Source organism: Bos grunniens, chromosome 5, assembly GCF_055505025.1.
Source record: "Bos grunniens cultivar Pamir isolate PY7600 chromosome 5, Bosgru_T2T1.0, whole genome shotgun sequence".
Taxonomy (NCBI): Eukaryota; Metazoa; Chordata; class Mammalia; order Artiodactyla; family Bovidae; genus Bos; species Bos grunniens.
Window position 1 is genome coordinate 2,340,951 of NC_141169.1, and position 15,935 is coordinate 2,356,885.

At 44.0% G+C, this 15,935-nt stretch overlaps 1 protein-coding gene across 1 annotated transcript in view; it reads left to right on the forward strand.

Moving 5' to 3' along the window:
• The window catches only part of TPH2 (tryptophan hydroxylase 2), a 102,913-nt gene that overhangs the window by 37,805 nt on the left and 49,173 nt on the right, over nucleotides 1–15,935 (forward strand). The window contains exon 7 of the mRNA XM_086398683.1: nucleotides 2,379–2,514. Coding sequence (XP_086254809.1) covers nucleotides 2,379–2,514 — 136 coding nt within the window. The remainder of the gene's footprint in view (nucleotides 1–2,378; nucleotides 2,515–15,935) is intronic.

A 15,935-nucleotide genomic window follows, 5' to 3' on the forward strand; every position in this document is an offset into this window, starting at 1 on the left:
GAGGCCCGGCTCCACCAGTTCCTGGCTATGTGACCTTAGATGGATGAATTGCCTTAATTTCTCTTTGCCTCCATTTCCTCTCTGCAGACACAGATCATAATTTTATCTACTTTACAAGGTTGGGAGGGGAAACTAACATTGTGTGCCTAAAGTTGTTGCTGGGCACACATTAAGCGTACCAGAGTTTCAGTTATGATCACTACTATTATTGCTGTTTTTTTCACCACCTTGGTAAACTGGGTGTCCTGGGTACTCAGTTTGCATCATTCATTGGTAAACAGCAAGCACAATATAAGTTGTGTGTATTTTTATTTCTTTTAGTTGACCACTTTTAAAATACCAGATTTATTTTAAAAAGAAACTTCTTAAGCAATGGTATTCACAAAGTCAAAGTTCTTGATGTGATAGATACACATTTTAAAATTTATAAGAAAATAAAATATACAGCTATTAAAGAATAGCCCCTTGTACTCCACATGTGGGATACTGGCATAGAATACAAAAAGAAGAAAATACACACTTGTCTTTTTGATTTTCAGTGGGGAATAATGAATCTACCTGGAAACTTTTGGAATGACCTTAATATTGTTAGAATCATAGGCATGAGGATATCTGAGAATAGGGTTATTTCCCTGTAGGTACCCAGGATCCCAGGGTGGACTTGTTTTATACACTTAATTGGTTTTTATCTTTAAAAACTATTTCTAACCATTCAAAGGTGCTTTCCGAATGAACTGAGGTTTTCAAAATGGGAGCCTTTACAGTGCTGGTATCAGAGAGAAGAGCCCTCCTGTTGTTTTTTTGTGGGCTCTGATGAGCAGGAAGCACGAGGCAGTCTTTAACTGGGTTAGCCATCTAGTGTGATTTTCATACATTTTATTGTATTCTGCTTATTTTGTTTTTGTCCTCTTACCACAAACCAATAAAGCAGGTACAGCTTTAGGGTATCTTTCAAATTGTCACAATTAATATAATTGTTTTCATAATATCAAAGAAATGGGATATGACAATGGAGAATGAAGGGGTTAGGGGGCTGTTGTTGTTCAGTAGCTTGATCGTGTCCAGCTCTTTGTGACGCCGTGGACTGCAGCACGCCAGGCTTCCCTGTCCATCACCATCTCCAGGAGCCTGTCCAAACTCATGTCTGTTGAGTCATTGGTGCCATCCAACCATCTCATCCTCTGTTGCCCCCTTCTCCTCCTGCCTTCAATCTTTTCCAGCATCAGGGTCTTTTCCAGAGTTAGTTCTTCACATCAGGTGGCCAAAGTTTTGGGGATTCAGCTTTAGTATCAGTCCTTCCAATGAGTATTCAGGGTTGATTTCCTTTAGGATTGACTAGCTTGATCTTCTTGCAGTCCAAAGGACTCTCAAGAGTCTTCTCCAGCACCACAGTTCAAAAGCATCAATTCTTTGACACTCAGCCTTCTTTACGGTCCAGCTCTCAAATCCGTACATGATTGCTGGAAAAACCATAGGTTTGACTATCAATAAAAAGCTGTAGTGTGAACCAGTTCCATAGTGCTAGTCAACAGGCTAAATTGGCAGTGTGTTCACTGACCACATACACACAGAAAGTATTCTTATCTAGGTGTGTCTTTAGAAAGATATCAAGTGATACATGGTAAGCATCACTATATTGTATTTATATTTTTTAGCAGCTTCATTGAGGTATAGTTTACATAAAATAAAATTTACCCTTTGTAACTGTACAAGTCAGTGATGTTAGTAAATTTATAGAATTGTAACCATTACAACAATTCAGTTTTACAACATTTCTATCACTACAGAAAGCTTTCTTTTGCTCCTTTATAATCAATCCTTGTTCCTATCCTTAGCCCTGGGAAACCACTGATTCGCTTTCTGTCTATAGGTTTTCCTTGTTTGGGCATCACGTAAATAGAAGCACAAAATGTGTAGCAGTCTTTCACAATCTGATGTCTTTTAAAATAATTTATTTCTTATCAAGGCCACATTGGTTTGGAATATTAGATAAGTTTCGTGTGTACAACCTTACATTTCGGTTTCTGTGTGCAGTCTAGTATGCTCACCACCAAAAGTTTACATTGTAGTCTTCTGTGCATTTGAGCTTTCTTACCCTAATTTGGTCTCTGAATTTAAATCCTATTTTTTTTTTCACCTTTCTTTCCATTTTAATGAATGTCTTGTTCCCCTGGAAACCATCATTCGTGAGTATATTTTAGTTATCAGAAGCCACAAATGTGATAGCTGTTAACAGTGTATGTCATTCAATTGTCAAGAGTTTTAGAACCTTGATTACATTGTTTCTGGAACGTCCTTAAAAATAATAGGGAGCCCTGCTTGGGCCGTCAAGTCCTGTCGCCTTAATACTTAGTTGACTCTTTCTGTTACCTCTTTAGAAAGATCTGGCTTCACGGTGAGGCCAGTGGCCGGATACCTGAGCCCTCGGGACTTCCTGGCGGGACTGGCCTACAGAGTGTTCCACTGCACTCAGTACGTCCGCCACGGCTCGGACCCCCTCTACACCCCGGAGCCGTGAGTACTCGCATTGGAAGCCTGGGTGGGGCGGAGACCACCGCACTGGGACGGCGGTCAGCGCCCACTTTATTTGAGAGGAATTGGGTCCAGGAACCCTAAAGACCACTGTTCCTCGGGCCACCAAGCTTATCACTTTGCTTTTGATGCTGTTTTACCTGAATAGTCTTGTGATTAATGGACTGTCAAGGTCTTCGCTAGGGAGCAGAGAGCCTTGGAGGTTCAGGCAGTAAAGTAGCTGATGACAGCGGAAGTGCCAGGGCTCAGAGCTGAGTCTCTGAATAGCCCCCCACCCCGCTCCGCCCCAGGGTACCGGACGCTCACTGATAGGTGGGTCCCTCTAGGGTAACTACATGGTTTTTATTTTTTATGTTTTATTTTTAGTTCCTTTCAGCTTCCCTGAAAATGTTTTCAGGGTAAACAAAGGTTACTTATACGACTCCAGACATTTGGGAAAGAAACACTTGTTAGAGTGGATGAGTGCTCAAAGAATTGCTGTTAGAGTTGGATAGGCAATCTCTAAATCTAGCCCAGAGGGTTTACAAATGGCCCTGTTTACAAATAGCAGGCACTTTGTTAGCTCTGTTTGAATAACCGGCCCTCCTGAGACCTGTGGTAGCGTGCCAATAGGTATGCAGAGAGAGAGAGGCCAAAGAAATGAGATTTTAGCCACAGAGGTCTATAGAATTGGGGGAATAATGTGTTATATTTTTACCAAAGTACTTGCTGCCAATTCATTCAGCAAACATTTATGTGCAATGCTAGCAGGGAGGTGCAGCGGATTCAAAGATGAATAAAATATAGCGGCTGCTTTTTTTTTTTTTTTTTAAAGCCTCTGACTTTTCTGGCAGGAGAGATAGAAACATAAACAATTATGAAAGAGTGTGGTAAGGGGGTATATGTGCAGAGTGTCAGAGGAGCAAAGAGGAGGCAGCAGTCCTGAGAGGCTTTTCAGAGGAAATGTAAGATGAGTAGGGGTCTAGAAGGGTGGACAGGAATTTCTCTTTGGATAAGCAAAGTGGGGTGAGGGGGAAGCTTTCAAGTCAAGGAAACAACCAGTGCAAAGATGTGGAGGCAGGGAGAGGCAGAAATGAGCAAGGCTGATTACTTAAGAGTGGTCAGAGCGCGGGCATGTGTTAGGGGTGAAATGATTCTTCTGTTCGCAATTTTGTTGTTCAGTCGCTCAGTCCAACTCTTTGCGACCCCATGGACTGCAGTACAGGGAAGCCTGTACTTCGCCATCTCCCAGAGTTTGCTCAAACTCATGTCCTCTTAGTGGATGATCCCATCCAACTATCGCATCCTCTGCCACCCTCTTCTTTTACCTTCAGTCTTTACCAGCATCAGGGTCTTTTCCAATGAGTCAGCTCTTCACATCAGGTGGCCAAAGTATTGGAGTTTCAGCTTCAACATCAGTCCTTCCAATGAATATTCAGGGTTGCTTTCCTTGAGGATGGATAGGATCGACTGGTGCACAATGTAAACAGTCATTTGTCAAAATAGGGCATTTGGACTGAATTCTGTAGGCAGCAGGGAGCTGTCCAAGGCTCCTCAGCATGATGAAGTCATCGTGTTTAAAGAAGCTGATGGGGGTGAGGGCTGGGACACATGGAGCATGAACTCGCTGTGAGACTGGTGGGAGGTCCCATTCCAGGGAAGGAATACGGTGTGTAAGGCATCAGTAGGACAGCAGGAGAGGACACCTTTGTGAAATGCATCGTTAAGATGGAATTTACAGTATTTGCAACTGTAATGAGTGTGAGACGGTCCCTAAGGCAGTGCTCAGGCTTTTAGATTGGGAAGCTGGATGGGTAGTTGTTTCTCATAATACTGGAAAATATCAGAAGGGGCTTAGGCTTGGAGGAAAGAGGGAAGGAAAGAGGGAGACAAGAGGGGGATTTGAATTTGGAGCATCCTGTCTTGGAGAGGCCCATGGAAGGGACCTCCAGACAGAGGAGCTCCTGGTGGTTGGGAGTCAGAGCTGAGAGCTCAGAAGTAATTTTAGCGCCCACTGTTGATCTTGGTGTTCTCTTCTTTCACAACTCCCCCGACCACACAACAAGAGGACGCTAAATGAAAGCATGGAAACTTGAGATTTGCTAACTTGGGATTGTTTGTACAGGCTCATTTTTGTGAGTTTATTTTTAAAGTTACTCTTATTTAAATTTTTTTTTTTTTTTTTTTAGCCAAGCCACATAGCATGTGGATCTTAGTTCCCTGAGCAGGGATCGAACCTGCACACTTGCATTGGAAGCTCGTGGTCTTAACCACTGGCCCACGAGGAAAGTCCCCTTTTCTGTGGGGTTTATATCATTCGTTTGTCTCTTAAATGATGATGATGATTTATGTGTAGGTGATGCATGTCCACCATCCAGCATTCAGAACTTACAGAAGGGCCCGCTGTGAACAGTGACTGTTTCCCTTCCTCTGCTCCTTGATACCCGCTGCGTCCTCCCCAGCAGCAACCACTGCTGCCACTTCCCACTGCGTCCTTCCAGGAGCACACTGTGCAGACACAGCGCTCTGTAAAGATCCCTTCAATCCTCACGTCTTGCAGAGTCCCAGGTCTCTTCCCAGCCCCATGCTGTAGTTTGAGTCTATGAAATTCTGTTTCCTGTCTGTCAAGTGAGTGTATGCTCGGTTCTGTCTTGTCACAACAGAAATTTGGATCGACGGACATTAAAGCCCTCGGCGCGTCACAGCTCTCGGGTCTTGGACAGACTGTGTTATAGCTGTTAGACAAATTAGTGTTACAGCTCTATTTTATTTGGATAATAGCAAGAGAATCCATCCTTGAGGTGTGAGGGCATGCCGACTCAAAGATGCGAAAAGAAGAGAGTGGAGCAGCGCGCCAGCACCTAGGTGGGGGCGGGGGTTCGGGTTTTGGCGGGGGTGGGAGGGAGGGAGAGGGAGAGAGAGCCCTTTGGCTCCTCTTTTTATGTTTTTCCCTTCCCTTGGGCCTGCCCTATGCAAATTGGGCTTAGCCAGGAGTGCTGTTTATTCTACCTGAAGTCCTCACTCTGGTCCTTGGACCTTCCTTTGTTCTATTTTCGAGGGCTTTTCCCTTCCTTGTCTTTTAGCCACGGCCATTCTGGACTCCTGTTTCCTATTCTAACTACCTGACACTGCCCAAGCTCTTTCACAGGCATTGTCTTTTAAATGCAATCCCATTTCCTCAATTGAGAACCAGCAAGAGGGCAGTTTCTCCAATTTGCGGAGTTCAACGTGACTCCTGTGTTTGGTGCTTGTACCCTGCTTCCAAATAACTGCTTCTAGCTGCTGAACTGTTGTGGTGGAGTCAGCGCTAATGAGACGAAGGTGAGCCCCGAAGACGCAGCTAGCAAAGAGAATGAAAGCAGCAAAAATATGTTATCTGAAAAAAAGCTTTATTTTCCTTTTTGATCTGGGTAGAATGTACTTTGATATCCCCACTCCCAATATATTATTGGGCTTCAAGCATGGCTTGTTTTACCATTTTACATTTTAAAATTCCAGTGTCTCTAAGCCCGCCAGGAACTGGGACTTGAATTTAAAATGGCAACGGCAATTTGGGTTTCTCCCCTGGGGAGTGTTCTGGCCTGGGGGACAGTAGAGGAGAGAGTCCTGGAGAATCAGCGACTCCTGCTCAGGAAGAGGAGGGAGGAGCTGCTTTTCCATGCATTTCTACTTGGACTGAAAGGTCACGGATTCTGCCCGAAGGGAGGGGGTGTTCTGGCTCTTTCTCCCTTGGAGCACTGCCCCAGGCAGGGATTATGCACCTCGTTGATCAGCCTGCTTTGATCAGCAAGCACCTATGTCACTAATCGAATATTGAAGTTTACAAACGATTTCCTTAAAAAAAATCAATTGGGTCAAATTCAAGGTTATGGCCGTAATAGTGTCCTTCTCACTCTGTGGAAGGAGGGAAAGAAGCCGAGCTCCAAGTTGCATGGGTGTGTGAGCATCACACCTGCTGGTGGGGGCAGGACAAAATGTGAGAAGCCCCACAATCTCCTGGTCTCCTCTTTGCCTCTCTGAGGAGTCCCTGTGGGCTGTGTCACCTTGTACCCTCTGGCCATATCATCTTTTAGAACAGGGTTTCTTAACCTTGGCAGTGTTGATATTTTGACCTGAATAACACTTTGTTGTAGGCGGCTGTCCTGTGTATTGTAGAATGTTTAGCAACATCCCTTGCCTCTACCTGCTAAATGTCAAGCATAGGCTCCCACCCCTGCCAGATGTGACAACAGAAGTTGTCTCTGGACATTGCCAAATGTCCCCAGGGGGCAACATCTTCCCCAGTGGGAGCCACTGTTTGAGAAGGAGATATTTGACAGGTCGTGTTAACATGGCTACTCTGTCTGACAATTACTGTAGGCTTTGTTCCCTTTCTAAAACACCAATGTGAGTATAGCATTCTCATGTTTAACCTCTGTTGGTTCCCTGTTACATTCAGGGGGAAAATGTCTGAGATCATCAAATCACATCTTCTGTCTCTCTTTCTGCCCCTTCTGGAACCTTATGCTCCAGCCACACTGGACTTCTCACCATCCTGGGGCCCTGCTGGCTCTTGCCTCCATCTCTTTGCACAGGTGGTTCATTACCCTGGAATGATTCTTGTGAGATCATTTTAAGTCTCAGGATTAAAACTCAATTGCACCCTTTTGTGTGAAGACTTTCCCAGGCAGTACTGGATATTCCTGTAGCATTTGCCTTACTTCTATTTTAGCACTTAGAGCACTGCATGGTAATTATTTGTTCATGTGTCAGTCTCCTTCATCAGACTGTAATTAACTCAAGGCCAGCTGGCAGAGGCAACAGAGGAACAAGAAGATCCAGACTGAGTTTGGAGTGGATCCCCAAACCTGGCGTATAGAGTGAAAACTGAGGCCAAAGTGGGCTGGAGCCGTGAATGCTGCTGCTACCAGGAGGTGCCTGATTAGGGAGACACATGCAAAGTGCCAGGCTCCATGTGAGATCTGTGGAGAGAGGGGCCCAGGGGAGGCCTGGCGGTGCCCCGTGTGCTGAGAGCGCCTCCCCCTGCAGGGCTGCAGATCCTCCACCCGCTCCCGCAGCTTCACTCTGATTTCAGGAACTGTAGCTGGACTCCCCTCCATCAATAAGTCATTTTTATATAGTAAGTGTCTTCAGGTAAACTCATGAACCATTAATGGGGGAATCTTAAACATCAGCCGAAGCTTTGAAGGCTGCCCATTTGGACCATTTGGAAGCGTCTTCTCTCTAAATCACACCCAGGACGGGCAGCCTGTTCTGTTCATTGATTTTGCTTTGAGAATGTACATTGTTTCAAATGATAAAACTGGTTGTTCACTGTGAAGCTGAAGGAGTGGAGGTAAAGGAAATGTGAAGGTTGTTCCCATCTTCCCTTCATGAAAATGGGATAGAGAGAGAGAGAGAGAGAGAGAGAGAGAGAAGGAGACCCAACTGCGTGTTACATGGTGCTAAGAAGAAGGGTTAAAAAACCTCTGAATTTAGTTTCACCTTAAAGGCAGGAAAGCTCATTGCCCTCCTTTAAAAAACAGTGTCAGTCTGTGAAGTGTTCTGAGTTCTCTATGAACGTCTTAAATGTGGCATAAAGAAGAGATGCTCTGAGGTTGTATCTGCAAGTGTTGGTGTAGGTCCCTGCAGGACTATCCTGTGTGTGGACATGTTGTCTACATCTAAGTGAGTGGATAGAGCATTAGAAACATCTCTGGATTTGTTTCTAGAAGATTCTTGCTGGAGAGGGACACTGGAGGTTCAGTGCAGGACAGTCTTGGGTAGTGCTGTCCATGTTTGAAGTGAGTGGACAGAACAGTAGGAGCATCTCTGGATTTGTCTCTAGAAGATTCTTGCTGGGGAGGGGCGGTGGAGATGTAGTGCAGGAAAGTCAAGGGCACACTGCCGGGAGAAGCGAGTTGGAGGGAGGGAGCTTGCCCTGGTCTCGTCTCTGATCTCAGCTTTCAGAGGTGTTTTGGATTTTCAGCTGTTGTATGTATCCCCCTTCTTCCTAGCTCTGCTTTAGTTCATTCGGTTTTTCTTCCCCGGTCACTTCCTTTTAGGCGATCTGTGGCTTCTGTTCTTCATAGTTGAAACAGTTCTTGACTGAGTTTTATGCCAGGTGATGCTGAATTCTTACTCACTGAATATGCATGTGCATGTATACTTGTCTATATGGTTTTCAATTTTATCTGCAGTCCTGATGGCCAGTGGCATCTCAGAAATGCAGAGCTCTTTAATGAGAAATATGGCTTAATAAAACCATATTCTCCTGGGGCCATATCTCATGCTTTTCTTCAGAAGCTGTGTGGACTGACTGAGGTCTAGGAAATGAAGGAGGGTAAAGCAAGAAGGGCCTATTTTTTTTTATTTTTTACAAAATGTTTAATTGGCCTTGTTGTGTGGGATCTTTACATCGTGTGAGATCTTTCTTGAGGCTCTGTAGTTGCCCTGCGAGGGCTTAGTTGTTCCATGGCAGGTGGAATCTTGTTCCCCAACCAGGGATCAAAGCTGTGTCCCCTGCCTGGCAAGGTGGATGCTTGACGACTGGACCACCGGGAAGTCCCAAGAAGGTCCTATTTGCTAAAGTATTATAATCTAGTCTTGTTTTCTCCAGTGTAGGCCAAACCCACCCATCTATATTTCTAGATGGAGACCAGAGGTGGCCGATAGTTCAAGGTTCTGTACGTTAGAAACCAAAACTATTGCCCAGAGCAATGTTGAAACACAGATCCACAGCACAGCACTCTGACCCCTTCTCCTTTGCTCAGGGAGAACACCGGCCCCTTCTAAAACCTGATGCTTCAATATAACATACGTTCTTCAATGTCAGTTCTTAGAGGTCAAACCAGTACAGTGTATGTCTTTCCAGTAGAGTTCTTGCCAAAGTAATAGTGCAGTTTTTGCACCAGAAATCCCTTTCAAAAATGTTTTAATGAAGACATTTAAAAAGATTTCTTCTATTTTGTTTTCAGATGTTGTGCTGAATGTACTAGTAACAAAAATATCCTTGGCACAGCATAGTATAAGCTTATTCAGTCAGGGAGTCCCCATTCAGGGCTGCGTTGATGACTGATGATTCAGCACATGCTGACGTGAGTCTGTCCTGCTCTTTCCCCGTGTGTCCCTTTTCAAATCAGAGAGCAAACTTTCCCTGCTGGGAAATACTTCACGACACCATGGACTCACACTGCAACGTGTATTGTCATAATATCGCCAGATACATTTGCATTCAGAAAAATATTTCTTGTCACAGTTGAACATATCAGGGGCAATTAATGTTATTTTAAAATATAACTGTTTTAAAGTTTAAAAAAGGTTTTGCAGTCAGGTGATTTTTCTTATAATTGCTGCTGTGTTTCAATTTTATAAGAAAAATAAAAGTGAATTATTTCTAACGCTGGTTAGAAATAATTAGAGGTTTCCAAGCCGAGTCAGTGAACTTTGTGCTTAGCCCTTGTGTGTTACAACAGAACCCTCTCTAACACGGGCACACTGGCAGGTGGCATTCATCTCCTGTTCTTGTGGCTCAGACATCAATCCTCATTTATTAACTAACGGTATCAGCAGCTGAAGACATAGGCTTTCACATTGATAGGAAACTTGACTACCCCTCTCTGGATCAGATTCCTTTCACTGGACCTTTCCTTTCCCAACTTTCCCTCCTTTCCCTCTGAGACATCCTGGGTCTGTGAGTTTGTCTGATTTAAGGCCTGACTGTCCTGGGTGTTTTTAATATCGGGGCTTGCTGAAGTCAAGTCTGGGCATGGTCTCCCTGGTGAGCTGGGAAGATGAGCCAGAGCTTTATAGGGTTGAACCTTCATCCCTGTGAGCTCTTGTTTAGCTTCAAATTGCCCTCCCCCACAGATCAGCCTCATCTCTGCCAAGTGTGATGCCAAGCTTCCTGCCCTGCCAACTGGCTCCCTCCACAGTTCTGTCATCATTTTGCTGTTCAGGATAGCAGAGCAGCATTGCTCCAGTGATTCTCAGAGAATGGCTTGTTCTCATAAAGCTGATCCCATCTGGCCTTCCTTTCCTGAGTTTTAACCAGGAGCTCACACTCCGAGCTTAGCAACCATCTCCTCCCTCAGAAGAAATTTGGTTTGGGCTATTCCCAGGGTTTCCCTGGTGGCTCAGATGGTAAAGGATCTGCCTGCAATGTGGGAGACCTGGGTTCGATCCCTGGGTCAGGAAGATCCCCTGGAGGAGGGCATGGCAACCCACTCCAGTGTTCTGCCTGGAGAATTCTATGGACAGAGGAGCCTGATGGGCTATAGTTCATGGGGTCGCAAAGAGTTGGACATGACTGAGCAACTAACACACACCCGGGGTCAGGTAGAATGTTAGAGGCCCTAAAACCTGGGAGTATCTTCACCCCTTCCATTCTCCAACATAGATAAGTTCAAAAACAAAAGCATCAGAAGCAATTAAATATATGTATATATATACATATATATGTGTGTGTATATATATTATTATTAACAGCAAACATGTCTATATCAACTATTATATGCCAGGCACTATTTTAAGCATTGTAAGTGGATAAACTCAGTACTCAAAACAACCCTGTAAGTTCTGAGTTACTTTTATTATTCTGAATGTATGGATGAGGCAATTGAGGCACAGAAAGGTTAAGTAACTTGTTCAAGGTCACACAGCTGGTAAGTAGGGGAGTCAGGATTTGAACTCAGGGATAGTGCCAGCATCTGTGGGAATAACCACCATTCTGTATTAAGCTAACCCCACAAGAGGGGGCACTAGTGTTAAAGAACCCACCTGCCAATACGGCTTCTTATGTCAGGAGACATAAGAGACGTGGCTTTGATTCCTGGAGGAAAGCATGGCAATCCACTCCAGCATTCTTGCCTGGAGAATCCCATGGACAGAGGAGCTGGTGGACTACAGTCCACCGGGTCACCAAGAGCCGGACATGACTGAGGCGACTTAGCACACAAGCCCAGAAGAAAACTCAAAACTTGTATGTGTCCTAAAGTTGAGTAGTTTCTCTCTCGATTTTCCAATTACAAATTTTACATAAGATAGTTGAGAGTGACACTTTCTTTAACCCGGCGGCCCTGCTTTGCCAGGACCCGAAGTCCTGGCTGTGTCTACTGGATGGTCTTGTGCCATGGTGTTCCATCCGGTGACAATCCAGCTGCCAAGCTGTGTCAGGAGCCCACTCTCTCCTTTATCTTCACAGGGCCAGTTAGCCCACCCCTTTATCGAGGGGGGCATCTTTTATTTCACTAGGAAACAGGAGGGGAAGTGCCTCACTCCAGAGCAGTGTTGCAGATGGGAGAGTACTGTGTACATCCTGAGGCAGAAGGCCCTGTGGACAACGTGCCCGCAATCCAGGCCTCATCGTCAGCTCTCAGTGTGACTGTTGGCAAACCACTTAACCTCCCTGTGTGAGGGCTGATGAAGTAAGGCTTTGATCTTTGCAGAGAAAAAGCCTTTATAGAAAATACCAAATAGGTCCACTCTTCCCTTGGCACCTCTTAAATTCATGTGGAGACTGATGTGTTTTGAAACATTCCGGTCACTCTTAGTTGCAAGGACATGTTCCTAGACCCAGCCTCCCAAGTTTTCAGTCATTGTATTTTGTCTAGTTTTGTGAGGTGCCTCAAAGCAAAAATAAGCCCTAGGAATCTTTATGCAAGCCTTTTGTCTCAAAAGCTCTGAGCGTTCTAACAATAGACATTCTATGAACTCTACCACCACCGCACACAACCCTATACATTATTTAAAACCTGTGCATTTTAAAACCTAACTTGTGCCTGCGTGCCTGCTAGAGCACTGTTGTTCTCTTAGGCTATTAATGGTAGTGATTTTTTGGGGTAAAGGTTTCGGTTGTAGGAATGTATATATTTTAGCAGATTCAAAGCAGAATTTCTTTTTTCCCCATCACTCCACCCCCACCAAGGTGTGCCTTCCTTGTGTGGTGTGTGTCATCCAAAATTAGCACTCATAAAGCACCCACAGCAGACTCACAATTCATACTCCCTCGGTGCTGGGTCATAGGGAGAAGCTCATTTATGTACCTTCAGGCGTGGAAGATGGAGATGATCTGGGAAATTTTTTTTAAGGAATATTTGCTTTTTAAGATTGCACATTCGGAACAAATTCAAAGTGAGTGACTTTTAGGCGAGGAAGAGGTAACCTTGTACCTCTTCACTGGTTGTACCTCTTTACGACCGTGTAGAGAAACAGGTAGAGAAGCCCCCACAAGAAAGAAGGAAAAAGACATCTGACATTTCTTCTGTCAGCTTGCGTCATTCTGCCTGTGGCTATGAGGTAGGCAGGATTGTTGCCATTTTACAGATGGTAAATCCAGAGATCAGTGAAGTCAGGTCATTCCTCTATGTACGCATAACTTGTTGTTTGGTTGCTAAGTCATATCCAGCTCTTTGTGACCCCGTGGACTGCAGCATGCTACGCTTCCCTATCGTTTTCTATCTCCCAGAGCTTTCTCAAACGCATGTCCATTGAGTCGATGATGCCATCCAACCATCTCATCCTCTGTCGTCCCCTTCTCCTCCTGCCCTCAGTCTTTTCCTCAGGGTCTTTTCCAATGAGTCAGCTCTTTGCATCAGGTGGCTAAAGTATTAAAGCTTCAGCATCAGGACAGTTGACTAGAAAATAGCAAAACCAAGGACTTCACTGATCTCTTATGATACCTTGGAGATTAGGAAAACTATGCTTGGGGTAACATATGCTTACCTCTCTGTGGTGCAATGGGGCCCCACCATCTTTGCTTTATTCTGTTAAGGTCAGAAAGCAGTTGCTGAACATCTAAAATGTGCCCAGCTTTCCTACGCACCAGGAACCCAAAAATGAACATGGCATGACCTCTGTCCTGGAGAAACTTACTGCTGCTTGTTGAAGTGATAAAATCGATTCAAAAAGGACAAAACCTAAGAACTCCAGGAGATAAGGACCCTGATAACTTCCAGTTTATAGATGAAAAAACAATACATCTGTGCTGTCCAATGTGGTAGAGATGTGACTGTCTAAGTTTATTAATTAAAATGAAATGGAACCATGCGTTTATTTCCTCAGTAGTGCTGGTCACGTTTAAGATGTTCAATAGTCAGCTGTAACAAGTGGCTGCCGTAATGGATGATGCAGATACAGAATATTTCCGTCATTGCAGGAAACCCTCCTGTCCCACGCTGCTCTAAGTCACTTTGTCATCACAGGAACGTGCAGCATGGGCTTGTTCTGAATCCAGATTATAAACTGATAACCATTATGTTACATTGCTTCCTTTAATATCTAGTGAAAATTTGGGGAGAGGAAGCAGACAGGGGAAGAGTTATAAATCTCTTTTTATTCAGGAAATAAGAAATATTTAAGATGATGGGGAACAGGAGACATAAGTACAGATTTCCCCTGAAGCTCTTTTGTGCTACTTGAAGAACTAGAAAAGATTTTTTTTTTTTTACTGGATCAGGAAAGTTAGTACTTGCTGTTTATGGAACCACGAGGTGACTTTTGCTAAGAGTTATCCTAGGATTTTGTCTTATTTATTTTTAAGCCTCAGTTCCTAACATAGTACTTGATATTTAATAGCACTACAATAAATGCTTCTTGAACTAAATTAAAAAAAATTAACTGTAATATCTTTTGCCCGTCTCAGAAGAATAGTTGTGAAGAAGAGTAATGATTCCTAGGGGGTAAAAAGGAAAGATTTCCGCAAGGGCAATATCCAGATGCTCAGCTTTATGAAAAGAGGGCCCCATATGAATATATCTGTGCTCTGACAGGGACATAAGAGGGAGTGATCATAAGAGCTGCCTAAACTCTGATCTGGGCCAGATTTTACAGTCTGCTATTTTAAAACTACAGAAACTCTGTATGTGGCTCTAAAATGAGAACGGAGAAAAATTGCCTCAATACCAAATTAGTTCCTGTTATTATCTCTTTAGTGAAGTGAAAACAAAGTCACCCCTCCGCCTCCCTCAATGTGTCCCAGTGTGTTATCCCGGATTACTTGCACTTACCCACCAAATGTTGTGTGAAAGCCGAAAAAAAAAAAAAAATACACTATTTTGGCTCCCAGCTCATCCTCCTGCTCTTTTCATCAAAGCGACCCTCCCCCACCCCCATCTTCCTTTCCTTCTCTTCAGGATTTAGCTGCAGTGTTGGCTTCTGTGTTATTTAGAACAAACAAAACCTATCAAAATAGGGTTTCAAAGACAGATGTGCTGATTGGGGATGGGAAGCAAATGCGGCATGCTCACTCACTTCCTAAAAGCTTTAATTTACAGCAAAAATTCAACACCAGACAGGAGGAGTCAGCTTTGAAAAACTACTGATAAGCGGAGAAGAACGCTAGATTTGTTTTGAATCTTTTTTTCCCCAAGCAGCAGTGATCACAACTTCCTTAGAATGATTTAAGAATTCCCAGGGGGCGTTTTGCCCAGGTCCCTTTGTAAGCTTTAGACTCCTAACAGGGCTTATCAGAGAAGATTCCAATTTAGAGCAGCAAAAAGTTTAGTGTCTGGTATCAGCTCTAGCTTTTCTTTTTCTTCTTCTCTTTTTCAAAAGGAGACATGATGTTTTACAGTGTTAACACTTTTGAAAGTTCCTATATTTCCAGCGAACAGAGTGCTTTTGTGAAAAGGGCTCTGAGAAGCATTATTCAGGCGAAAATGCATCAAAGGGATCCGAGTTGAAAAGAGAGAAGTTTGCCGATGTGGAGATTGAAGGCAGCATGTGCTGACAGGTGCAATTATAGCCAGATAATTGAATGTTTTAGGAGAGATGCGGTGCGATCAGGCAATAGTTATGAACTCACGTCGGAAACCCATTCATAATTAGATATTCAGGGATCCTGCTGTGGATGACACAACCAGTGTTGGGACCATGAACTACTTCAGCTGCCGGACATAAAAGGGATTGCGCTTTGTAAAGTAGTGTGAAATAGCACGATATCAGCCCTCCAGAACTTAACTGATACAAAGTTTGATTTGATACAAAGATTCCCAATAGTCTGGAACCTCTTTCAGCCTCTGAGTCGGAAGTCAATGCAGCTTCCAAGTCCTTTGGTCTCAGAGAAACTAAAGAAAATACCAACTTTTTAATTAGCAACGTAAAACATCTCTCTCTGCTGGTTGAAGAGTTTCCAGGCACTTTAGGTTTCCTTTCTCTATACAATGTGCCTTAGCCAAAGAGCCTGGAATGAGACCAATCCAGTGTTTATTTCTGAGAATATTCCACCAAAGTCATAAAATGTAACAGCTCTATTTATGGTCTTGAGATTTCGGTGCTCAGAGCCTTGACTCAGTGAGAAGTGGGGTTACTATGTAAACTACATCTCCGCTTGATCTGAACAGCAGTGTCTTCTAGGGCTCTCTATGTGGAGACTGAGCAGTGAAGAAAGTACAAACCAGCAAAACACAGAGCAAGCATTTCTGCTCAGAACAGAGCCGAGGCATTCA